Raw genomic sequence first — 27,876 nt, 5'->3', positions numbered from 1 at the left:
ATTCCTAAAAGGCCTTTGGTCCTCAATAAATCCTCTCCTCCTGTCCCTACTTCGGTTCTGGTCAATGAGGATACTCAAGTTCTGGATTCTCGTCTCCGCAGAGGCGTTCTTCAGTACCTTGTGCTTTGGAGAGGATTTGGTCCTGAGGAGGCGTCTTGGATTTCTGCATCTGAGATCTTTGCGCCCCATTTGTCGAGGAGGTTTCTTCTGGGATTCCCCTTTAGCCCTGGCTCCAGGCTGGGGAGGGGGAGGGGCCTTAAGAGGGAGGGTACTGTCATGAATATGCATCAAGTCTGTCTGCCTACCTGATCTCCATGTGTTCATTAGAGGCAGATCCTGTTCTGGTCTCCCTTCTTATCACTTCCTCTTCCTGTATGGCTCCACCCTAGTCCATCCCAGGAAGCCTATATTAACCTTTGCTCTACAGGTCTGCAGTGCTGTTCAACAGTGTTCCTATGCTTAGTTCCTGTCTGCAGTGTAATTGCTAGTTCCTGTTTGCAGAGTGCAACGATCATCTTCCGTGTACCGTTTTGGCTTGTCCCCGACTTCCTTGTCTGCCTGTGCCCCTGACTATTTGCATGTTCCACGGTTATCCTTGTCTGCCTGTTGCCCTGACCTCGGCCTGTCCATCACCACTGCTTGTCCTACTGGCTGCTTCCCCCTTCTCCCTGCGGAGTGTGACTTGAGGAATCTCGGGGATGCGACCTGGACCCAGTTGCGGCCAAGACCATCCCTACCATCAAGGGCTCTGGTCAATACAAAACTGGGTCTTAGACTCCGCGCCCTGGGTGATCTTAGGTTCACGCTTCGTCTCTGCTAGCAGCAGTCGGCCATAGGATTCACCACCCTGTGGTGCATCCCTGGCCCCTACGGGGTGCACTTGTCACCTGGCTACGGGTGACCTGACAGGGTGTCTATAGTATGCCTGTAAAGTGGCACATTTTTCCTGTGCTTAGAACAGTCCCTGCACAACATGTGCAGGAAAAAAAGTTTAAAACTACACACGGATATAATAAATTGTCGGGTCCCAGCAATACAGATAAAAGTGATCGAAAAAAAATGGCAGGGGTCCCCCCTTGCCCCAAAATAAAGGAAAATATGCGTGCTTAATCCCCAGTTCATCTTTAAGGGTCTGCTTGATCCTCCTCGGATTCCTGTTGACCCTCTCATGCCCTTACTTATTCCTAAAAGGCCTTTGGTCCTCAATAAATCCTCTCCTCCTGTCCCTACTTCGGTTCTGGTCAATGAGGATACTCAAGTTCTGGATTCTCGTCTCCGCAGAGGCGTTCTTCAGTACCTTGTGCTTTGGAGAGGATTTGGTCCTGAGGAGGCGTCTTGGATTTCTGCATCTGAGATCTTTGCGCCCCATTTGTCGAGGAGGTTTCTTCTGGGATTCCCCTTTAGCCCTGGCTCCAGGCTGGGGAGGGGGAGGGGCCTTAAGAGGGAGGGTACTGTCATGAATATGCATCAAGTCTGTCTGCCTACCTGATCTCCATGTGTTCATTAGAGGCAGATCCTGTTCTGGTCTCCCTTCTTATCACTTCCTCTTCCTGTATGGCTCCACCCTAGTCCATCCCAGGAAGCCTATATTAACCTTTGCTCTACAGGTCTGCAGTGCTGTTCAACAGTGTTCCTATGCTTAGTTCCTGTCTGCAGTGTAATTGCTAGTTCCTGTTTGCAGAGTGCAACGATCATCTTCCGTGTACTGTTTTGGCTTGTCCCCGACTTCCTTGTCTGCCTGTGCCCCTGACTATTTGCATGTTCCACGGTTATCCTTGTCTGCCTGTTGCCCTGACCTCGGCCTGTCCATCACCACTGCTTGTCCTACTGGCTGCTTCCCCCTTCTCCCTGCGGAGTGTGACTTGAGGAATCTCAGGGATGCGACCTGGACCCAGTTGCGGCCAAGACCATCCCTACCATCAAGGGCTCTGGTCAATACAAAACTGGGTCTTAGACTCCGCGCCCTGGGTGATCTTAGGTTCACGCTTCGTCTCTGCTAGCAGCAGTCGGCCATAGGATTCACCACCCTGTGGTGCATCCCTGGCCCCTACGGGGTGCACTTGTCACCTGGCTACGGGTGACCTGACAGGGTGTCTATAGTATGCCTGTAAAGTGGCACATTTTTCCTGTGCTTAGAACAGTCCCTGCACAACATGTGCAGGAAAAAAAGTTTAAAACTACACACGGATATAATAAATTGTCGGGTCCCAGCAATACAGATAAAAGTGATCGAAAAAAAATGGCAGGGGTCCCCCCTTGCCCCAAAATAAAGGAAAATATGCGTGGGGGTCCCCCCAAATTCCATACCAGGTTCTTCAGGACCGGTATGGATATTAAGGGGAAACCTGCGCCAATTTTTTAAAAAAAATGGCCTAGGGGTCCCCCTCAAAATCCATACCAGACCCTTATCAGAGCACGCAACCTGGCAGGCCGCAGGAAATAAGGGGGGGGGACGACGAGGTCACATATATGCGTATGCTCGGCGGGAAGGGGTTAAAAATCATATAAAGAGTAACAAATAAGTCCATGAAGTGCTCCAGAGAGTGCAAAGTGATTGGGGTTGATTTACTAAAGGCAAGTGCACTTGGAAGTGCAGTCGCTGTAGATCTAAGGAAAAGCTCTGAAATGAGAGGTAGCTCTGCTGATTTTATCATCCAATCATGTGCAGGCTAAAATGCTGTCTTTTATTTTCTTTGCATGTTCCAGTCAGATCTACAACGACTGCACTTCCAAGTGCACTTTTAGTTCAAAGTGGATTTGCCTTTAGTAAATAACCTCCAATATGTTCACCTGGTACTCCTGACAAAGAAATAAATCAGCGCAGCTTACCGGAACAGTTGGATCTCAAGTTAGAGAGATCATACCCGCTGATACAAATGCCAGCTGACACAGATCGTATCGTCCTCTTACTCCTCCAGGGGAAAAATTCCTCTCCAGTGCAGCAGGCTGTTCTGTTAAATGGAAGTCTCAGAGACACAAATCATCTTTCTCCACGTTTTCTCTGACATTATAGGCTAAAAGGAAGAGGCTTCATGGTGTAGTATTCCAAGGACATATTTATTTAAAAAGAATATAACCTGCATCCAAAAAAACAGTAGAGAGTAAAATATCACACAGCCACGGCTCTAACCAACAGGTTTATACGTGGTCACGTCAAGGATTTCTGCTCCACCCGACGCGTTTCCACATACAAAGCATCGGCTGGGACCGGAGAATTTAGAATTCACACTTCTTCATCACTTTTGCTTTTAATTACTATTGGATGCGTGCTTCATTCTTAAATACAACATTAGACCTCTTTTGCAACAATAGACTCCCCCAGCCCTGCAAAAATAGATCCCCTCCAGCAACAATAGACCCTGAACAACTTGCCATAACATAAATTCAGCACTGCTGGTGCCTGGAACTGCGTTCCCCCACCTTCCACTGAAAAAAGCCCTCCTGGCTGTAACTAAAAATCTTCTTACTTGCTATGAATTACTGAAATGTAAACACTTCGCTCATCTTACTATTGCTCTATTTTAACATCACATTTATGTCAGAAAATATAAATGGTAGCAGAAAAGAGTTGCACCAAATAAGTGGGGCCTAGCAATCTTCAACATGAGTTCCCTTTTAAAGTTATGTTATTGAAAGCTAGTAATTACATCTTGGTTTCTACTTTCTTGTAATTACATCACTCTTTTGTAGTAGAATATTTCTATTCACTGTTTAGAATGTGACCAGGCGTAGACTCCTCCACTGAATAATATGAGTAGAACTATTTAAACTATGCAGAGACGTCTTGTAGATACACTCCCCCTCTCTCCACCCAGCTGACTTTTTGTTATTATAATATTTGATATTATAATTATAATGGAGTCAATCATTTATAACAAGGTATTGGGGCTTATTCACTTATTCTTGGGTTTCAGTGAACAACCAGCCATTGCAATGGCTTTAACTTGGCTTCTCAAAGAGAGAACTTACTAAACTGAAGAAAAGTCATGGCACACGGGTGCAGACACCCGTGTGCCATGACTTCTATGTTGGCCGTGCACCTATGATCTGCTAATTTCAAATCTGGTAAATAATGGTTCTACATTTTTTCTTAAAGCATTTGTTAACCCAAAAATAAATAAATATTGATCCTGTTTCTTTAACCACTTGAGACCCACACTATAGACGAAAGGCGTCCACAGTGAGGCTCTCAAGTGACGGGTGGACGTCCTGCTATTTACATTCCCCACGCACGCCGCTGGGGGCGCGCAGCGGGGAAACACTGTGCCCGACGCACGTGGCTCGCGGCCGCGATGTCCGCCAGGTTCCCGTTATCGGCGGTGACAGCAGGGACGTGGAGCTCTGTGTGTAAACACAGAGCTCCACCTCCTGTCAGGGAATGAATGAATGAATGACTTGTATAGCGCTACTCAGGCAAACTGAATTGCCTCTGGGCGCTTTTTCCAGCCAGTGTCTGCTTGGCTGGTGCGGTCATTTTACCCCGTAGGATCGTGACACGCTTGGGACACACAGTCATACACACATATATACTGGGCCGATTTGGACAGGATCCAATTTACCTACCAGCATGTCTTTGGAGTGTGAGAGGAAACCGGAGTACCTTGAGGAAACCCACGCAGGCACAGGGAGAACATGCAAACTCCAGGCAGATGTTGTCGTGGTCGGGATTCGAACCAGCGACCCTTTTGCTGCTAGGCGAAAGTGCTACTCACTACACCACTGTGCTGCCCTCTCAGGGCGAGAGGAGACGGATGCTGTGTCCCTTGTACATAGGGACACAGCATCGGTCACCTCCCCCAGTCAGTGCCCCTCCACACACAGTTAGAATCACTCCCAGTTTACACATTTAACCCCTTCCTCACCCCCTAGAGTTAACCCCTTCGCTGCCAGTCACATTTATACAGTAATCAATGCATTTTTTAGCACTGTTTGCTGTGTAAATGTAAATGGTCCCAAAATAGTGTCAAAAGTGTCCGATATGTCCGCCGCAATATCGCAGGCCTGACAAAAAAAAACGCAGATCGCCGCCATTACTAGTAAAAAATAAATCATAAATCTATCCCCTATTTTGTAGGTGCTATAACTTTTGCGCAAACCAATCAATATACGCTTATTGCGTTTTTTTTTTTTTTTTTTACAAAAAATATGTAGAAGAATACATATCGGCCTAAACTGAGGAAAAAAAAAATTTTTTTTTAAAGAAAAATTGGGATATTATTATAACAAAAAGTTAAAAATTTTGTTTTTTTTTTCAAAATGTTCTGTCTTTTTTGTATATAGCGCAAACAAATAAAAACCGCAGAGGTGATCAAATACCACCAAAAGAAAGCTCTATTTGTGAGAAAAAGATGATAAACATATAATTTGGGTACAGCATTGTATGACCGCGCAATTGTCATTCAAAATGCGTCAGCGCTGAAAGTTGAAAATTGGTCTGGCCAGGAAGGGGGTTTAAGTGCCCAGTAATGAAGTGGTTAAAGCATGTTTTACAGCACAGTGCTTGTGCTGTGTGATTTGGCCCCCTGTAATACCTGCTTCATCCTGCTTGATAAACTGTATTTATAACAAGAATCTTAGAAAATTGCATATTTTATATACATCACGTAATCCTAGCAGAGGGGCTGGCAGTGGCTGTGTGCACTGCCTTAACACTTTAAGCCAATTTATCTGCAGTGAGTCAAGGATAGAAACGATTGGAAGCTTTGGATAATTCCAACTGGTGTGGTGAATGGTATCATTGTTTCGATGTCTCGGTAACCATTCAATTGATACTCACTCATAGAAAGAGCTATTTGTGAACTTCTGGCTGAATAAACTTGTTGATCAAAGCAGAAAATGATCACAGCACCAATCAGTTGCCTTTAATTGACTTTTCCTCTTAAAGCGATTAGCCTAATGCTGTCAACTTTTCTGCTGATGGGCCTGAACTATAAAATAACTTAAAGTGGAGTTTCCATCCCAAAAATATTTTTTCATTATTGTGCTCATTAGACCTAAAAAATTTTTTTTAAAAAAAATGTTTTACTCATCTGGAAATGCCTGTTGCTATGCGGTCCCACGAAATCTGCCTTTGGATCCACCTAGGATTCTGACATCATCTCCCTCTAATGCTCCTGGGAAATGTGTCATAATTTCCCAGGATGCAGTGCGCTACCCAATTATCACTCCCCATCCAAGACTTCCAGGAAGTAAGTGCTTGTGAGCTTCACAATGCCCACAAGCAAAATGACAACGGTGTGGACATAGTTTTAAAAACTATCTTTTTTGAATAACTATGCGGAGCGGCGGCGGATTGTAAAATAGTAAGTGACCGGATTTATATTATAAAAATGCATGATGAAAGGACATACATTTAAAAAATGCTAATTGTGGTTGGAACCCCGCTTTAAAGCGGAATTCCACCCATGAAATGATTTTTACATAAATCCACAGCATTCTCCTTCAGCAACAACATTTGGAAAAAAAAATGTTTTTTTACTCACTATGTAACTGCTGTTGCTATGGGTTCCCTTTTATTCTGAAACTTCCGGTTCGTGGCGATTGACGTAATTTGAGTGTTGGCATCGTGATATTTAGAAACCAGAAATGACGCGAGCAAAGGCCACTTACCTATTATGCCCTGTACACAAGATCAGTTTGTCTGATGAAAACGGTCTGATGGATTTTTCCATCAGTTATCCGATGAAGCTGACTGATGATCAGTCGTGCCAACACACCATCAGTTAAAAAAACGATCGTGTCAGAACGCGGTGACGTAAAACATAACGACATTCTGAAAAAAATGAAGTTCAATGCTTCCAAGCATGCATCGATTTGATTCTGAGCATGCGTGGATTTTTAACCGATGGACGTACCCACAGACGATCGTTTTTTTTCTATACGTTTTTTTTCCATCAGATAATTTTAAAACAAGTTCCTAGTTTTTTGACTGATGGATAAAAAACCAATGGGGCCCACACACGATAGGTTAGTCTGATGAAAACGGTCCATCAGACCGTTTTCATCAGACGAACTGATCGTGTGTACGCAGCATTAGAATATGCAAGTGAAGGGACATTGCATCGCGGCCATCTTGGTACACCCGCACTTGTCTGCAGTAGGCCTAGAGTTAGGCCCCATACACACGATAGAATCCATCCGCAGATAAATCCCAGCAAATGGGTTTCTGCGGATAGATCCTATGGTGTGTACACGCCAGCGGATCTGTTTCCGCGGAGAAATCTCCTCTGGGATGGATTCCAGCAGATCGGATATTTGCTGACATGCACAACAAATCCATCTGCTGGAATCCATTCCAACGGATGGATCCGCTCGTCTGTACAGACTTACCGGATCCATCCGTCCAAAGGGATTCCCCGCACGCGTCGTAATGATTTGACGCATGCGTGGAATTCCTTATATGACAGCGTCGCCGGCGCGACACGTCATCGCCAGAGGATTTCCGCGCGGATTTCAATGCGATGGTGTGTACACTCCATCGCATAGAAATCTGCGGAAATCTTTGAGAGGATTTATCCGTGGAAACGGTCCGCTGGACCGTATCCGCGGATAAATTCTCTCGTGTGTATGGGGCCTTAGAAGTCGGCAAGCGGACATCTTTATAAACCCACCGGAGTCTTGCTTTTCAGAGTTATTTTTAACAGTAAACTCAGCTTATATAGTGAAATACAATATATATAAGCTGAGTTTACTGTTAAAAAAACACTGTTAAAAGCAAGACTCTGGTGGGTGTATAACCCTTTCACGCCGACGGAACGCATATATGCGTCCTCGGCTTTCGGGGGTTATACCGGGATGATGCCTGCAGCTGCAGGCATCATCCCAGTACCGTTGTTTAGAGCCGGCGATCGGCTATCCAAACATAACAACCGATGCGGCTAAAAGCCGCTCGTTTGTTATGCCGGAGGAGCGGGGGGGGACATCTCCCGCCGCCTCTCACCGCTATGACCGGGCCTCCCGTCCCACCGGGAGACCCGATCCTGCGCCTCCATCGTACAGGCGCGCTCTGAAACAAAGCTGTAAACGGTTTTGATTCAGTGTCCGCATTGAAAACACGGAAGCGACGTCATGACGTCACTTCCGGGTTTCTCGGCTGCCAATGGCGCCGGATTTAAAAAAGTACACAGTATTCAGAATCGCCGTTTTCGGCGATCTGAATACTTTGAAGTGCAAAGGAGGGCTCAGGGGTCTTTTAGACCCCCGATCCCTCCATAAAGAGTACCTGTCACCACATATTACTGTCACAAGGGATGTTTACATTCCTTGTGACAGCAATAAAAGTGATCAAAATGTAAAAAAAAAAAAGATTTTTAAAGCGCCCCCCTCCCCGCGAGCTTGCGCAACAAAGAAAACGCATACGGAAGTCACGCCCGCATATGAAAACGGTGTTCAAATCACACATGTGAGGTATCGCCGCGCAGAGCGAGAGCAATAATTCTATCACTAGACCTACTCTGTAACTCTAACCTGGTAACCGTAAAAAAAGTTTAAAGCGTCGCCTATGGAGATTTTTAGGTACCGTAGTTTGTCGCAATTCCACGAGTGCGTGCAATTATAAAGCGTGACATGCTTGGTATCTATTTACTCGGCGTAACATCAACTTTCACATTATGCAAAAAAATTGGGCTAATTTTACTTTTAATTTTTTTTAAAATTCATGAAAGTAAATTTTTCCCAAAAAGTTATGTTTAAAACACCGTCGCACAAATACCATGTGACATAAAATATTGCAAAAATCGCCATTTTATTCTCTAGATTCTCTGCTAAAAAAATATATAATGTTTGGGGGTTCTAGGTAATTTTCTAGCCAAAAATATGGATTTTAACTTGTAAACACCAAATGTCGTAAATAGGCTTAGGCATGAAAAGGAGAAAGATGTCCGCTTGCCAACTTCTAATCAAGTTGACGCATGCTCGGCTCGTTGTAGTGTTTTACATCACCGCGTTTTGGCACGGTCAGAATTTAGTCTGATAGTGTGTATGCAAGACTGATGAAAGTCAGCTTCATCGGATATCCGACGGAAAAATCCATCGGATTTGATTCCATCAGAAATCCGATCGTGTGTACGCGGCTTAAAGGAGTTTTAAAGGAAAAAAATGTTTTGCCTAAAATTAATGTCTGCAAGGTAGACAGACAGAATAGTGTAATGATTCTGTTAACAAAAACAAGTAAATACCTATTAAATTCCTTCATCTATATCACCTCCGGCATTCTAGTTTCTGTTCTCTCATTCACTTCCTGGTTTGCGGTGCTCGTTCATGTAAGAACTACATTTCCCAGTATGAATTGCGGCACGCCCAGTAATTTACACCTCCTTGAAGTCTCTAACACGTAGAGAGTGTCCTGCCACACAGATGTAGTTCCCAGGAGGGGGTGAGCACGTTACAGACCACTGCAGTAAAGCCTCCCTTCACAGTGGTCAGTAAAATCAGACAAGCAGGAAGTGAACAGAACAGAGAAGAAATAGAGCAACTTCTGAGCAAAAACGAACAATGAGGAAGTGAAAAGAGGAATGTCTGCAGGTATAGGATGCTTATTATGAAAAAAAAAATTCCTTTACAACCCCTTTAAGTCATTTTAAAAACCGGGAATTGAGCAGCAATGTGTTAAATGGCATGTATTTAATGTTTTAATATAGTGTAAAAAAACGGATTACTTAAAAAACAAAAAAAACATTTATCTGGGTGGAACTCTGCTTTAACACGTATATACCGGTACTTGAGGTGACTATAGCCATATTAGTGCATTTGCAATAGAAACTATTGAGTACTGTCTGTGATATTTTTTTTATTTGCACTTACATACAATTTTTCAGCTTGGACCTTACAGAAATGGACATACCTCGAAAGCTTGTCCTTAAAAATTGTATGTTAGTGAAAATAAAAAAAGTATCACGGACAGTACTCAATTGTTTCTACCACGTTCATACACAAACCACGCAGAGACGAGAGAACTCTGCCCATCAAGGCGAGGCAAGAGTGAAAACCACTTCTACAAATAGAACGTGTGAAAGCTGCCTGCAGGAGCTTCTACAAGCTGTTATCTGTCCAACACTCAATCATTATTCGGGTGATTATTTATGATCTTATGACCTGAACAGTTTAGTCTCTTATTTGTAATCGCTTATTTCATACTGTTGACTGATTTTATTTCCCTGTCTGGCCCAGCCTCCCATTCTTTACATTAGGTGGCTTTAACTTTGAACGACGTTTCACTCCTTTGCAGTTTTTTATTATTTTTCACATACAGCTTTGGAAGTTAGTAAAAGATGCCCCCCAAACTGTATTTTGTACAATCATACTAAAATCATCAGTTTTTCACCCGTTTTTCATCAGTGCTCATCAGTTTTTCATCTTTTTTTTTTTACATCCACTACCAATGCAAAGACTCACCATTTATCAGTTTACATCCACTTCTCATTTGATTCGTTTTTTTAACGGAAGAAAAATAGAACTTCGATCTCTTTCAAAAAACGGATGGATGATCATCCAATTACATAAATGTTTCCATAGAGATGCATTGATGTCCGTTTTTTCATCCATTAAAGCGTTACTAAGGCCCCTTTCACACTTTGGCGGATCGGAACGGGTCGGCATGTCACCGCTGACATCCGCGGCTCCATAGAGGAGCACGGAGCGCCCGTTCAGGTCCGCAAAAAAAACGGACAGGCGGACCTGAACGGGCGCTCAGTGTGAAAGAGCCCTAAGGCCCCATTCACACGAGGCGGACTCCATCCAGCTCAGCGGGAGATCAGTCCGCAGGTCTCCACTGAGCGGATGGATGACAAGCTCCTCTCTGCTCACTGAGCGGGCACTTGTCGGGCACCTCTGTCTCCTATGGAGCGATCTGATGAAAACGGACAGCATGTCCGTTTTCATCAGATCTTACCCGATCCGATCCGCCATGGACGGATGGGGACGTGCCCCCATACGTCTGTTTTTAGCGGATCGGATGTCAGCGGACATGTCTCCGCTGACATCCGACGCTCCATAGGGATGCATGGATCGGCCGTTCGTGTCCGCCGTCAAAACTGACAGGCGGACCCGAACGGTCCGTCCGTGTGAATGAGGCCTAAAGGAATTTTTTTTTTTTTTTTAAATAACAAACATGTCATACTTACCTCCACTGTGCAGTTCGTTTTGCACAGAGTGGCCCCGATCCATGTCTTCTGGGGTCCCTTCGGCGGCTGTCTCTGGTACTCCCGGCAATTAGTCACCACAGTCATGCGAGAGCTGGCATGGTGGTCACTAATTGCAGGCGCGCTCCCGTGATACAGCGAGCGCCCACAGCCGCTCACCGTATCACTCGGCCCCGCCCCTCGGCGCGCTGTGTCACTGGATGTGATTGACAGCAGCGCCAGCCAATGACTACGCTGCTCTCAATCCATCCTCTCTAGCAATCAACGGCCAGGCTGAGTGGCAAAGAGGATATCGGGAGCGCGTGGCACTTTCAACGGGTCAGGTAAGTAAAACGGGGGCTCGGGGGGGGGGGGGGGCGGCAACACCAGATGTTTTTTCACCTTAATGCATAGATTGCATTAAGGTGAAAAAAAAATTCATTTACAACTCCTTTAATGGATGGATGAAAAATGGACAAACGGACAGCATATGTGAACGGAGCCTGTCACCTGGACATGGGTCCCCATTCGGAAATTTTGCTCACCTCTTGCAATTAAGACTACTCTAAGGCTTCTTCCACACAGGCAGACTCCGTCAATATGGAGTCCGCCGGCTCAGCGGGATATCTCTCCGCTGATCTCCGCTGAGACGGCGGATGACAAGTCCCTCTCTGCTCACTGAGCGGGGAGGGGCTTGTCGAGCGCCGCTGTCTCCTATGGGGAGATGTGATGAAAACGGACAGCATGTCCGTTTTCATCAGATCTCACCTGATCCGATTCGCCATGGACGGATGGGGACGTATGGCCACCCATCCGCTTTTGGTGGATCGGATCGGGTCGGATTTCTCTGCTGACATCCGACGCTGAGTGAGTGAATAACTTGTATAGCGATACAAATGCGAACTAAATTGCCTCAAGGACTGCATGGAGCGGCTGTTCAGGTCCGCCGTCAAAACTGACAGTCGGGCCTGAACGGTCTGATCGTGTGAAAGGGGCCTTAAGCCCCGTACACGCGATCTGAATTTCTGATGGAAAAAGTCAGACGGACTTTTTCCATCGGAAATTCCGACCATGTATATGCCCCATCGGAGTAATTCCATCGGAAATTTCCGATGAATTCCATCGGAGTTTACATAGAGAACATGTTTTATTTTACTTCCAATGTGAATTTGGTCGATTTATTGTATAGTGTGTGTGTGTGACTGTGCTGAAGAGAGCCCTCAGAAAAATAAAATAAAACTGTGTGCCATACCATGGCACACAGTTTTATTTTATTTTTCTGAGGGCTCTCTTCAGCACAGTCACACACACACACTATACAATAAATCTTCCAGGGTTATACTCTGTGCTAGTTTGCTTCAGTATATTAAAGTGCTTGCAATGGGGAAGGGGACTCACTGCAAGGGTGAAGCTTTTTTTCCCTGGAGTTCATCTTTAGACATGATGGCCTGGATTCATAGAGAGCGGGCGCACATTACGCAGCCATAGCGCAAATAAGATACGCTACGCCGACGCAGCGCAGAGAGGCAAGCACTGAATTCACAAAGCCAGTGCTTCCAAAACTGCGCTGGGTTGCTCAGGCGTAAGCCGGCGTAGGTGGAAGTGGGCGTGAGCCATGCAAATGAGGCGTGACCCCATGCAAATGATGGGCTGAGTGTCAGACAGATACTTATAATGAACGGAGCATGCACCGTCCCGTTGACGCATCCCGGTGCATGCTCAGAATCACGTCGGAACAACTGCCTAAGATACGTCGGATCACTGTCTACGTCGTGAACGTAACCTACGCCTAGCCATATTCACGTCCAACGTAAACTACGTAAAATACGCCGGGTTGTGTTCCCTGGTGCTGCCCTTTGCATGGATGCTGCTGAGTTACACCTCCTTTATGGGGCATAACTTTACGCCGGACGTATGACTTTACGCGCACTGCGTCAGACGCACGTACGTTCGTGAATCGCCTTATCTCCCTCATTTACATATTTGAATAGAAAATCAATGGGAGCGCCACATGCGTCCAGCATAAATATGCGCCCACTCTACGCCGGCGTAGGCAAGTTACGTTGGTGGGATGAAGCCTATTTTTAGGCGTATCTTAGTTTGTGAGTCCGGCTCATAGATACGATGGCGCATATTTGCACTTACGCGGCGTATCTGGAGATACGTCGGCGCAAGTGCTTTGTGAATCCGGGCCGACGTTGTTATGAGCCTCTAAGTTTGTGTTTATCTTAAGCCCTATCAGATTCTAAAAACCCATAGACCAGTGTTTCGCAACTCCTGCCTCAAGGCGCCCCAACAGGTCATGTTTTCAGGCTTCCAATTATTTTGCACAGGTGATTTGATCAGTTTCACTGCCTTAGCAATTACCACAGCTTTTTCATCTGAGGGAAGTCCTGACAACATGACCTGTTGGGGCGCCTTGAGGACCGGAGTTGAGAAATACTGCCATAGACAGACAGAAATTCAAAAGAATGCTTGACCCTAGAGGTGATCCTAGAGTCCAAAAGTGTGAAGTGTAGCTCCGTTTTCTCAACCTTTTTTTAGTCAAGGCAACCTTTAAAAGTATGCGCAATTTTGAGCTAAACTAATAGTTTTACATAACACAGCACACTGCACACTGGTAATGACTAGTATTCCAGTGTTTCTCTTCTCCATCACTTAGAGCCCAAGGTTTTATCGCCTCACAATAAAAACCCATGGCTTTGTGTAACAAAAAAGCAGGATTGATCCACCCGTTGGCTCGTGGAGAATTTTTGGACAATTTAGGGCAATTTTTAGGCATTTTGCCACAGCACCCCAGTTGAAAAAGGCTGTTGTAGGACCATCGTTTTGCTTCCCTTGATAGATGGTACATTAGGATTCTGGAAATTACACAAAGCATCAAAGTATGACACGTACCCCATTCATAGGGCAGATGTACTGATTGTGCCTTCTGTGATATGTACCCATGCTTGATATCACCACAGGATTGTGAGGTTCCTTTTAGGGCTTTTTCACTAAGGAGGCAGTCTCTACTGCAATGAATTGCTTTTCAGAGGGCAGTAGAGCAGTGACTGCCGTGCATTCAGAAGGCGATCCTGCTGCGTTTTTTGTGGCTTTTTTTTTTTCATTCAATGGGGGATTCTGTATTGAAATACCATGCTGCATTGCAAGTGTTTGGCTTGCAATTACAATGCAATCCCATTGATCCCAAGTCCTGTTTGTCAAACTCCACAACCAGAGTTTTTTGGCCGCAAAGCATCGCAGCCATGGCATGTTTACCACCCCATTCTGCTGCATTGTTAGGATTTAGATAGGCAGTTGTCAGACGATAGAAACATGGATCAACTGCCTGTATTTACTGCTCCTTTGCTGCCCAGGTGAAATGGCCCTTAAAGCGGAGTTCCGGCCACAATTTCACTTTTTAAATATAAATACAACTGTAATACACATGCTTAATGTATTCTAGTAAAGTTAGTCTGTAAACTAAGGTCCGTTTTGTTAGGTTGTTACAGCATTTAGACACTTTATAAAATAGAAATTGACTGGGGCCATCTTAAGTGTGGGCATCATGAAGCCAGACTGTATGACTTCCTGGATTTCAGCCTTGCTGCACAAGCAGTGTAATAGGTTTCAGATCAGGTTTCAGCACCTGTACTGTCCAAGTCACATGATTCTTCGAGACTGGGGAGTGCACAGACTCCTGGAAAGTTACAACCACTACATTCCCAGGAGTCTGTGCGTTGTAGGTTAGGAAGCTTAAGCACCTAGGTGCAGGAAGAGGGAAGATTAACTATTCTGCCTAGCAACAACACTTTGAAGGCATCTAAAAAAATATTTTTTTTTCTTAAAGGACTAATGACATTTTTTTAAAACTACTGATGTAATGTTATATTTATGGGTGGAACTCCACTTTAAATGCAAGGCAAAAGAGACTGGGTTAATGGCAAGCCCAAAGCAACGTGCCATAAGCCTGGAGGAAGTTTGTAACCTTATGTAACAAACAAGGGCGAGGTGTATTAAAATACAGACTTCACAAGGTAAAGAGAAATCAGGGACTTACCTCAACCAGTCCTACCGTGTTTCCCCGAAAATAAGTCCGGGTCTTATATTAATTATGCCAACAAAAGACACAGTAGGGCTTATTTTCGGGGTAGGTCTTACTATGTAATGTGATGTCTTCTCTCCCCCTCTCCCTCCCTGCCTGTCAGGAATCCCCAGTGTGAACTGAGTTAAAATGCTAGTAAAATCCTATAATCCACTCTATTACAGTATTATATATTGTACAATGTGTGTGTTTCTGTAATATAATTGTGCCAAATACCTTTGTTATAGAGCCGCTCTGTGCTTTTGTTACCCGCCGGAGCCCTCTTCCCCCGCAATTATATTACAGAAACACTCACATTGTACATTATATACTACTGTAATAGAGTGGATTATACAAGCATTTTTAACTAGGGCTTATTTTCAGGGTAGGGCTTATATTGCAGCCCTCCTGGAAAATAGTGCTAGGTCTTATTTTCAGGGTGGGTCTTATTTTTGGGGAAACAGGGTAGATAAGCAGGTTAGAGCTTTCTTGGGCTTATTGATATGCCATTGGTTACCATTATAGCAGCATCATTATTAAAGGGAAAAACCACATTTAATTTTCCAAATAAGAATTGCATACTGTATTTATTGGCGTATAACACTCACTTTTGTTACCCTGAAAATAGAGGGTAAACTGTACCTGCATGTTATACGCAGGGGGTTGTGGAAAGTTTTTTTCCTGAAACTTCCCTCTTAAAGTTAGGGTGCGTGTTATACGCCGATAAATACGGTATTTACATTTTTAATTAAACAAAATAATAAAATCTCTGAAAATGTAGGTTATTGTTCAGCAATATTTTAAGTTTAATCATATCTTTGATTATTTCTATCAGACGCCTGTCTTTAGCAGTATAAATTATTGCGGTCATGGTTTCTCACATTGAAACAAGTAGGAATTATCTGAATTATAGTGACATAAAAGTGGCCTTTGGCTCTGAGAAAACGTCCATGATGTTCTTAAATAATATTTGAACAAGTCATTTTTCACACATGGGAGTACCATTGGTTGGCGCTAGAAGAAATACAATTCAGACACTGTTTCAAAATGAATTATTTGGAATTGTGTCCCTTTTACCATTTTTTTCTGTTACACTGTGTAGGTCTCCTTTGTCTTCAATGGTCTTTGGAACAAATGCTCTATTCACAAAGCCTGCTCAGTCTCTGGCACCCATGTTTGTTGTCAGTATACTTAATCAGTATGGATATGAACATCTAACCAGCAAAGCTGACCAGCCAGATCCCAAGTAAGTCCTTATATAAACCTTATCAAATCTTGTATCATAGGTCATAAAACTTCTGCATTATTGTATTGTATTACCTTCCAAGGTTTTAGCTATTCAAACCCATTTTTTTTTTGAAAAGCCTGTGGCGTGCAAAACAAAACCCAAAAACTCCACCCGGTGCAGGAAAAATGTGCACACACATAAAGAGGTGCAACAAAAAACTGTGACGGGTGCATCGTCAAGTGGTCCTCCGAAGAGGACCCAGCTCTGATCCCCCAGGGCGTTAGGCTCCTGGCAGGGAAAAGAGTAAACTGTGGTCCATACAGCCGAAGCCACAAGGACCCAACATCCTCAGAGGGACTGCCGAAACAGAACCCTCCTCGGTGAGGCTCCCCCGAAGGGAGACCCCATGAGAGCCAGCGAACTTAGCCAGAAGGCCGGGTCCACCAACTCCCAAGACTTTCAGAGCGGGTCCGAGGACCAGCACCCTACTCATCACACATAAAGTGCAGTGCACCAAACAAAAAAGTGACAAAACAGACAAACACAGGGAAACTAAAAAATGAAAGTGGGGAGAAGGAAGATGGGAAAGTGAGGAAAGTGACCAATGTGCTATACATTGGCCGGCCCTCCGGCCAGAAAACAAAAATTCCACTGGTCCTAGCCAAAAGGCCGGGCCCTAGGGGCAGGTGTCAAAAAGGTGTGTGTGGAGATCAGTGACCTGAAGGTGCCACACGATGAGTGCCCCCTCAAACACTCGTGCAATGTATGGCACCCCTGGACTGCCACTCCAGGGGCACAATCTCCACGGGCTTTTCAACGGTCCCTAGCCCCCGGTCCGGACAGGCAGCACCCTTCCCAGCCAGGAAGGTGGGAGAAGAGGATGGGGAGAACCTACCTAAGCAGGCTCTACCCACAACCCCTATCTCTCCCACCTAATCACATTCTGGAAGTACTACCCGCTCCTTCCCGGTTAAAGGAGAAGCAAGGGTTCCCTCCAGAACAACTGACTGGGGCAGATACCACCAAATCCAGGCCAACGGCCAGGGACCCGGCCTCCTGGCTTCGACCTCATGCCTCTCTGTCCCGATCAGAAGGCTTCCACCTCCACGCCAACAGGCTTAGCGTCCGCCGACTGCCATCCCTTTCCCCCTGCCACAGGGTACCGGGGACAGTCAGCTTAGCACCACCTATTGGCAACTGATAAGAACAGATACTACACTTGATCTTAGCCAAAAGGCCGAGAAGCGATTCAAACCCATATCCACCTCAAAAATTGCATCAGGTAAGATATGATGACATATTGTCAAGTTTTTTGTGTGCCAAGGCCTGGTTCACACGTATGCAGGTTACAGTTTGCATATTCCATTTGGTGCATTTTGCGTTTTTCAATACACTTTTTTGATCCATTGAAGTCTATGGGACCACAAAACATAAAAAAGTCCCTGGCCCTTTCCATAAAATGCACAGATGTGAACGTGACCCATCGGAAACTATGTTAAATGGACGGTAGTGTGTTTCTGCAAAACTGAAAATGCACTAAAAAATGCATAGGTGTGAACCAGGCCTAAAAGAAGAATGGGGTGGGTTATTTGGCTCGGTTCACACCTAAGCGTTTTTTAATGCTTTTTGCAAAAACGCACTACAGTCCAATTAACATGGTGTCCTATGGGACACGTTTACTTCTATGCTTTTTTCAGCCGCTGCTTTTTTGTAAAGGGACAGGAATACTTTTGAAAGCAGAACGGTGCGTTTTTGGTTCCTTAGACTTTAACAGAGAAGCTGCAGAAAAGCATGTAGTGCCATTTTGCAGAAATTTAGCTGGAATTTGTGTGTTGCGTTTTTTAAATCCACCCAAGGACAAATTGGCAAAAACGTGCAAAAAAATTGGCAAAAACGCATGTGCAAAAGCGCAAAAAGCACTGCAGAAATGGATAAAAAGGAGACTGCATAGGGTGTGAACCAAGCCTTAGAAGGTGTCTGGTGAACCAAAATGGGCAATTGACAGCAGAGTGTGGTTGGACAATATAAAGCTCCTTCTTTCCTCCAGAGGTGAAGCACAGCGCTTAGTAGTATAACATTTTTGTTATAATTGTTCTTTAAAGGGCAGTTATTTTTTCTTCTGGTAAAAATTGTATGCTTGAAAAATATTCATGCAATCAGTTTGAATATCAAATTGATGCTTCCTGGAACTGGAAATGTGATAACATATTGTTTTATTGATTATACCATCCAAGCCTCTTGCACACTACTGCCTGAAAACATTCAGGCCCAGATTCTCGTACAACGGTGTATGTATAGTCGGGCGTAACGTATCCGATTTACGTTACGCCTCCGCAACTTAGACGGGCAAGTGCAGTATTCTCAAAGCACTTGCTCTGTAAGTTGCGGCGGCGTAGCGTAAATAGGCCGGTGTAAGCCTGCCTAATTCAAATGTGGAACAGGGGGGCGTGTTTTATGTAAATAACTTGTGACCCGACATGATTGACGTTTTTCTCGAACGGCGCATGCGCCGTCCGTGGACATATCCCAGTGTGCATTGCTCCAAATATGCCGCAAGGCCTTATTGGTTTTGACGTGAACGTAAATTACGTCCAGCCCCATTCACGGACGACTTAAAACGACGTAAAATTTTTAAATTTCGTCACGGGAACGACGGGCATACTTAACATTGGTACGCCGCATGTATGCCACCATATAGCAGGGGTAACTTTACGCCGGGAAAAGCCTAACGTAAACAGCGTATCTGTACTGCGTCGGCCGGGTGTATGTTCGTGAATTTGCGTATCTAGCTGATTTACATTTTTCGCCGCGTAAAGCAGCGTACACGCCCCTAGCGGCCAGCGTAAATATGCAGTTAAGATCCGATGGCATAAGAGACTTACGCCGGTCGGATCTAATAGAAATCTATGGGTAACTGATTATAAGAATCAGGCGCATAGATACGACGGCTCTCATTCGGACTTACGACGGCGTACATGGCGCTACGCCGTCGTAAGTCCTTTGAGAATCTGGGCCTATGTTTTCAGGCAAATAGGTGTGTTTTTGCTTACTGATCTTAATGCAGCCCATTGTTTTTAAAGCAGAGTTCCACCCTAAAGTGGAAAACTTCCGCTCATCTGATTCTAGCCCCCCCCCCCCTCCGGTGCCACAATTTGCACCTTTCGGGGGCAAGGGGGGGCAGGATACCTTTGACAGGTATATTTTCCCACTTCCGGGAGTCAGGGCCACGGCCCGTGACATCAACGCGGGTATCCCTCCTCCTCCCCCGGCCGCTGGGCCAATAGGAGAGAGGAGTGGGGCCTCGCGCATGCGCAATGGGGTTCCTGGCGCAAAGCCGAAAAGGCTACACTTTCGGGTTCCCTTACCCACCATGGCGGCGGTAGCACCAGACAGCTGATGGAAACGTCAGCTGCGGTGCCGACATCGAGGGACTCCAGAACAGGTAAGTGTGCTATTATTAAAAGCCAGCAGCTGCAGTATGTGTAGCTGCTGACTTGATTTTTTTTTGTACACACAGGCCCGTAAACATGCTCTGTGTATTGATAAGTTATGTACAGTGATGAAAATAAGTATTTGAACACCCTGCTATTTTGCAAGTTCTCCCACTTGGAAATCATGGAGGGGTCTGAAATTGTTAGCGTAGGTGCATGTCCACTGTGAGAGACATAATCAAAAAAAAAAAAATCCAGAAATCACAATGTATGATTTTTTTAACTATTTATTTGTATGATACAGCTGCAAATAAGTATTTGAACACCTGAGAAAATCAATGTTAATATTTGGTACAGTAGCCTTTGTTTGCAATTACAGAGGTTAAACGTTTCTTGTAGTTTTTCACCAGGTTTGCACACACTGGAGGAGGGATTTTGGCCCACTCCACACAGATCTTCTCTAGATCAGTCAGGTTTCTGGGCTGTCGCTGAGAAACACGGAGTTTGAGCTCCCTCCAAAGATTCTCTATTGGGTTTAGGTCTGGAGACTGGCTAGGCCACGCCAGAACCTTGATATGCTTCTTACAGAGCCACTCCTTGGTTATCCTGGCTGTGTGCTTCGGGTCATTGTCATGTTGGAAGACCCAGCCTCGACCCATCTTCAAAGCTCTAACTGAGGGAAGGAGGTTGTTGCCCAAAATCTCGCAATACATGGCCACGGTCATCCTCTCCTTAATACAGTGCAGTCGCCCTGTCCCATGTGCAGAAAAACACCCCCAAAGCATGATGCTACCACCCCCATGCTTCACAGTAGGGATGGTGTTCTTGGCATGGTACTCATCATTCTTCTTCCTCCAAACACGGTTAGTGGAATTATGACCAAAAAGTTCTATTTTGGTCTCATCTGACCACATGACTTTCTCCCATGACTCCACTGGATCATCCAAATGGTCATTGGCAAACTTAAGACGGGCCTTGACATGTGCTGGTTTAAGCAGGGGAACCTTCCGTGCCATGCATGATTTCAAACCATGACATCTTAGTGTATTACCAACAGTAACCTTGGAAACGGTGGTCCCAGCTCTTTTCAGGTCATTGACCAGCTCCTCCCGTGTAGTCCTGGGCTGATTTCTCACCTTTCTTAGGATCATTGAGACCCCACGAGGTGAGATTTTGCATGGAGCCCCAGTCCGAGGGAGATTGACAGTCATGTTTAGCTTCTTCCACTTTCTAATGATTGCTCCAACAGTGGACCTTTTTTCACCAAGCTGCTTGGCAATTTCCCCGTAGCCCTTTCCAGCCTTGTGGAGGTGTACAATTTTGTCTCTAGTGTCTTTGGACAGCTCTTTGGTCTTGGCCATGTTAGTAGTTGGATTCTTACTGATTGTATGGGGTGGACAGGTGTCTTTATGCAGCTAATGACCTCAAACAGGTGCATCTAATTTAGGATAATAAATGGAGTGGAGGTGGACATTTTAAAGGCAGACTAACAGGTCTTTGAGGGTCAGAATTCTAGCTGATAGACAGGTGTTCAAATACTTATTTGCAGCTGTATCATACAAATAAATAGTTAAAAAAATCATAAATTGTGATTTCTGGATTTTTTTTTTTTGGATTATGTCTCTCACAGTGGACATGCACCTACGATGACAATTTCAGACCCCTCCATGATTTCCAAGTGGGAGAACTTGCAAAATAGCAGGGTGTTCAAATACTTATTTTCCTCACTGTATGTGAACATAGTACAGAGGTCAGTCAGTGCAATGTAGGTACATAAAATCCAATTAACCACTTCAGCTCCGGAAGGTTGTACCCACTTCCTGACCAGGCCATTTTTTGCGATATGGCACTGCGTCGATTTAACTTAAAATTGTCGATTTAACAAAAAAATTCAGAAAAAAATAACATTTATTGCAGCCTCACTGTGCCCATCAATTGCAGCCTCACTGTGCCCATCAATTGCAGCCTCACTGTGCCATCAAATGCAGTCACTGTGCTCATCAAATGCCACCACTGTGCCAATCAAACGCAGCCATTGTGCCCATCAAATACTGCCACTGTGCCCATAAAATTCCGCCACTATGCCCATCAATCGCAGTCACTGTGCCCATCAAACACAACCAGTGTGTCCATCAAATGCAGCCACTGTGCCCATCAAATGCCACCACTGTGACCCCCTCGTCTGCTCGGCACTTACCCTGACTTGGTGGGGCAGCGGGAGACGGCGGCCAGCGGTGTCCACCATGCGTCTCCTCCCATCTTACCCTCCTGTCAGGCATCCAGTCACAGCACCTGTCGTTTCAGCCAATCAGGTGACGGGTAACAGACCTGAGCACCTGATTGGCGGAGAGCCGGTTCAGTGTTAGGAAAGCGAATATTAATTCGCTTTTCTAACACACCTGGGTGGACAGCGAGCGCCAAGCATGGCACTGGGTACTCAACAATGCCCTTAAAGGGACAACAACCCATGTAGTTGGGAAATATACTGTACTTGCCGGCCAGGACCCATGCCTGGCATCCTGTGCAGAATATTCTTGTTAAAATTAATAATTCAGCAACAGAGCCTCCTTATTGGCTCTGGCACATGAGCGCCAAATACTGTTCTAAATGCAGCCCATTGCTTTCAGTGCGCCTGTACACACAGACTAGTGCAGCATTAAAAAAAAAAATTGTATACTTATATATAAATTACAGTATATTCAAATCAGTATCAATGGTCAGTTTTTTACAGGCACCTGTAAATCCCACTTCCCCCTTGAATAGTACATTTTGTGTAAATGAGCACACAATGTGGACCATTGTTTTGCTTTGGAACTTCTGCCAAAAAGAACTGGCATTCATACATCAGTACCTTGTGCAAGGACCCTAAGATGCACGCATTTGGCCTTTCTATAGCAGCCTTTTTCAACCTTTGTAACCCGAAAGGAACCTCGAAAATAATTTCAATTCTTGGAGAATGCCTTTTCATTGGTGGTCAGTAGAAATTACGCAACCTCAGTGGTCAGAATGCCACCCATACAGAGAGCTACAAAGTTCATTGGCATCATGGTGCTGGCTCTGCCAAGTGGCATCGGTCCTGATGTTATGCAGCCACCATCAAATAAAAGGTCAATCAGCCAACGCTTAAGGAACCTCTAGCAAGCTCTGGAGGAACCCTGGTTGGAAATGGCTGTTCTGTAGTAACTGTTATCTCATATACATGTTTAGTTGGTGCCATCTAGTGGAAGTAAATTGTACCGTAGGATGAACGATGGTGATAGCAGGGCATTAGCCATTATCCAGTGCAGCAACTTTGGATTTTAGGTGATACCCTTTATTAGCCCAGTATATATTAAACATGCAGGCTTTTTAAATGTGTTATGTTTCTTCATCAGCCAGTATACCTGATGATGTCTCAGTTATCTCTGAGAGATGTATGCTGGATAGCTATCTGCCATGTGACTCAAAGGAGCTTGACTTTTTCCAGTAAAACAGCTCCAACCTCAAAAGTCTATTCTTGTTAAAGGTAGTAAAAATTATAATAGCCAAGCATTACACCACTGTAGCTACACACAGACGTAGGAAATGGGAAAAGAACATTTTGACGTTTGTAAGATAACTGAAAAAAAACTAAAACGAAGGGTTTCAAGAATGGGAAGGTCGTATTGCTTAATGCAGAGACCAAACTTGTCTTAAATGCTTGCACTAAGGCCCCTTTCACACATTTGTAGTCTGATCAGCATAGGATTTCTTAACTGATCCTCTGCTGAACAGGACTAAAACCAGTGGCGGCTGGTGGTATATATATATTTTTTGGGGGGAGGTGGGGCACCCACCACCGGTCGGGTCACCTGCAACCCCCCCCCCTGTTGGTCGGGGTCACCCGCACCCCTCCCCCAGTTGGTTGGTCACCAGCCCCCCACTTACCCCATCTAGGTTGCAGGCACAGGCTTTCCTATGGGCGGAGGCTTCCCCTGTGCGTCTTCTCCCTCCTCCTCCTAGGCGGCCAATAGGGTCACCTCTCCTCTCGGTCAATTGTGTAACGTGTCTCAGGACTTGCTTCTTGATTAGCTGGGAGGGTAATCAGGAAGACAATAGCGAATATTCATTCTCTATTGCCACCCTTTTTTTAAGCCAATTAGAGCTTCGGACTCTAATCCTGTGCTTCTTAAAAAAAAAAAAAAAACATTGGAATCCATGCGTAAGACACCCTGCATGTAGATTAGGGGCTGGGCACATTGATTAGGGGGACGGCGCCCCTGCACCCTGTATGAACGTGCCACCACTGATCTAAACTGAACAGATAACACTTTTGTGACATCCATGTCCTTTTATTCTGCTGCATTGAAAAACCATAGCTTTCCAGTCCCATAATAGATCTATGGGTGGCTGGATGTAAATAGACCTACTTACAAAAAAACTGTTTAGGTCTATCATAGGTTAAAGAAAATGGAAAAAGATTATGAATTTTTCCATCTTTTTTCGGACCTGGATGGTTTTTGAAATTAAGTAGAGGTAAACAGATGCAAATCCATTTACATTTAGCTGCTCAAAGACTAAGGACCCGTTCACACGGGGCGTATCCGTGTACGGGCTCTGCTTTGCTCAGCGGGGATCGCTTCGCCGATCCTCGCTGAGCAGGTAGATGACAGGTCTGTCTCTAAACACTGCAGGGACCGTCCTGTCAGATCGCCGCTCTCCACCATGGGGGATCGGATGACGACGGACCGTAGAGTCCGTTGTCACTCGATCCGATCCGCCAGATGGAAGGAAAAGTAGGGTTTTTTCCTCCGTCACACCTTGGCAGATCGGAGTGGGTCGGATGTCGGCAGACATGTCACCGCTGACATCCGTGGCTCCATAGAGGACCACAGTGCGTCCATCCAGGTCCACCTAAAAGACTGGCAGGCAGACCTAAATGGTCCGCCCGTGTGAAAGGGCCCTAATATGGAACTTCTGATCAGGTCCACCTGAAAAACCAACAGATGGACCTGATTGGACTACCTGTGTGAAAGAGGCCTAATACTTTGTATGTATGTTTGTCCTACTATATAATACAAGCGCCTGTAACAGAGGTACATTTTGCATTTCATATTCTGTTGCATTGATCTGTATGAGATAGTAATGAAATACATGATTCTTTGTTTACACACCAGTCTTATTAACTTTTCTTGTATTTAGTCTGTTTTTAGGTCTCCATGATGCAATGTTCTACCTGACGTGTTTGATCCCTCTCTGTATAGCCGCTGTACAGATCTTCATTTGGACCCCGTTCTCCATCCGGAGCAGTCATGTTACAGATTCATACTGAGCGATTGAAGCAATAGTTTATGAACACTAAGTACAATGTGATAGGAATAGTTTGGTGCCTTTTTATAATGTTTATTTCTAATAACTGCCTGGTAAGCAGTTTTTGGTTGTTTATTCTATATTTTCCTCTGCCTGCCAAATTTTAGAGAAAATCTCTCGCTGAGCACTATCTACATTGGAACTAGCTTCACGGCATAAACCCTGGGCAAGCGTGTCGAGATCCTACGGGGTAAATTACCGCACAAGTCAGGAAGACACTGGCTGCAAAAATCGCCTAGTAGCGCTACACAAGTCATTCATTCATTCAGTTAAAAAAACACTACATAATTTTCTGAAAAAAAAAAACAACACTTGCTGGTTATGAGTTGAGCATTCCTCTAGCAGTCATGAGAAAGCATTCAATCAAACCGAGTACAGAAGCTCACACTTTAACATGTCATTAAACAATCAACTGTGCAACGCTAAAACAATCTAAACACACTGAAGTGCATATATAGTGGAAATATAGAAGTATCACTCCATAAGTGAAACCAATAAAAATCATGCAGTACATAAACACTTTAAATATTTATTGAAAATTTTAGAAAAAACAGTGTTCATATAAACATATCATTTTATATGATTTTACTGCAGACGAAAAAAGCAATAGGGGAAATTTACTAAAGCTGGAGCATCCTCAATTTGGTGTAGCCCTGCATAGAAACTGATTGGCTACCATTCACAGCTGCACCAGATTCTGAGTATGCCAGTTTTAGTAAATCCCCCCAATGTCTTTTCTGCAATAAAATGCTCCTACCTGCCTGGTCATGTCTTCTTTGGCACTGTAAACTGAGCTGCTGGCGAGGGACAGGACCATTAGAGGAAATAAAGATAATAAATAAATGTGGCGCCTACTCAGTATAAGCAATTAAAGTGCAACAGCTTCCAAAGTGACTATACAATATTGAATAATAAATGTGAAAAATATATAAATGCTGATAGATCCAAAAATGTGATCAATCTCAAAATACAGTGCTAGTACAAAAACGTGATCAGTCCAAAAATGGATAATAAAGTGATTGTGCATAAATATATATATTCAAAAGTGACATCAGTGCAAAAAATCAGTTCATAGTGATCAGCTTCCCCCATCCGTGCACCAATGATGAGCCCCAGCCTCTCACCTCAAATTAAGACCCCTACAGGTCTAGTAGAGCTTCTGTTGTTAAGCCCTGGTTCACACTGATGCTACTTTGAAATCGGGCTACTTTAATTGAAGTAGCGCGATTTCAAAGTAGCAAGGTCAGCGCGATTTCAGGTGCTACTTGATAGACATTTCTGTGGCTTCATACACAGATGTCTATAGAAATCGCACCTGAAATCGGCAAAAGTAGTGCAGGAACTACTTTTGCAAATCGATGCGGTGCCGCAAAATCGGTGTCGCACCGATTGGAACAGTGCCATTGCCGTCAATTGGCTGCGACTTGTCATGCGATTTGATCTCTCAAATCGCATGACGAATTGCTCCAATGTGAACCTAGGCTCAATATCTCAAATATCCAAAGCAGCAGACCCTTTTTCTTGGAGCATATAAAGACAAAAAAAGGGGTCATGGGACTTTGAATGAGGTGGGTCACAGACTAGGCACAACAAGCATACAATTGATAGTTTATTATAAATTCATGATATACAAAAATGTGTCAAAAAATATGTAATATATCTATGCAGAAAGACATATGAACATTAGCAGTAACAAGATCCATATTTAATAAAATAAAACAATATACGTATATAATATTCATGAAGATATCACAACAAAATACACAATTGATCCGTAAATTAATAAATGTATTGTAGCATCTATGGATCTCTACGCGTTTTGTGGATCTCACTAGGGTCCACTCATCAGGAGTTTGATGCAGCAATTCATATATCAACTCAGTCCATGGGCCCAGCAAGGGAGAGGAGAGGGAAACACAGAGACATGTAGTCTCCCACGGGGTTGAGGCAGGATAAACCACCAATAAAATGACCAATGGGGAAAGCAGCGGAAACAAGAACAAGACCTAAAGTGCAGTAATTAAGGTGTATGAACACAGTAGACCAGATGATTATGTAAATAGGAAACAAGTGCTGAGTATAATCCACATGACCACCTCGACAAGGAGCAATGTGCCAGATCGGGTCAATTTAGAAAGGAAACTCAACTCTAAGGCCCCTTTCACACTGGGGCAGGACTTGCGGTGGCGGTATAGCGCCGCTAAAATCATATACCGTCATAATTGCCACGGTGCGGTATTAACCCCCACTAGTGGCCGAAAAAGGGTTTATACCGCCGGCAATGCGCCTGCAGAGGCGCATTGCCGGCGGTATTACCGCGGTGTCCCATTGTTTTTAATGTGAAGGAGCGGTATACACACCGCTCCTCTCAACACTCCAAAGATGCTGCTTGCAGGAGATTTCTTTCTCTCCCGCCACCGCATCGCCTCAGTGTGAAAGCCCTTGGGCTTTCACATTGAGAATGCTGGGGCAGGAGTTTTTCAGGCGGTATTTAGGCGATATTTTTTAGCGCTAAACCGCCTGAAAAACTCCTCACTGTGAAAGGGGCCTAAATGATATCCTCCATTAAATGCTCTCCGGTCAGCTTTTGAAAACGTTTCAGTTATTTTGAAAACGTGACCTGTTAGTGGGTCCCAAAGACCGGAGTTGAGAACCACTGAGGTAGATGATCTCTAGGGTGAGGTTTAGTATCTTCTCAGTCATGTG

The 27,876-nt window shown here is 44.6% G+C and overlaps 1 protein-coding gene and 1 pseudogene across 2 annotated transcripts in view; one reads left to right on the top strand and one right to left on the bottom strand.

The window, feature by feature from the left end:
* The window catches only part of LOC120943493 (transmembrane protein 180-like), an 87,507-nt gene extending 62,093 nt beyond the window's left edge, over nucleotides 1-25,414 (top strand). For both annotated transcript variants that reach the window (XM_040356829.1, XM_040356828.1), the window contains exons 6-7: nucleotides 16,286-16,429; nucleotides 25,003-25,414. In XM_040356829.1, the coding sequence (XP_040212763.1) occupies nucleotides 16,286-16,429; nucleotides 25,003-25,132 (274 nt within the window). In that variant the 3' untranslated portion in view covers nucleotides 25,133-25,414. The remainder of the gene's footprint in view (nucleotides 1-16,285; nucleotides 16,430-25,002) is intronic.
* LOC120944511 lies at nucleotides 17,530-17,660 on the bottom strand (annotated as a pseudogene).
* Nucleotides 25,415-27,876: the final 2,462 nt, after the last annotated feature.

This window comes from Rana temporaria, chromosome 6, assembly GCF_905171775.1.
Source record: "Rana temporaria chromosome 6, aRanTem1.1, whole genome shotgun sequence".
NCBI lineage: Eukaryota > Metazoa > Chordata > Amphibia > Anura > Ranidae > Rana > Rana temporaria.
Note: the sequence above shows the minus strand (reverse complement) of the source record. Positions and strands in the feature narration are given on the sequence as shown.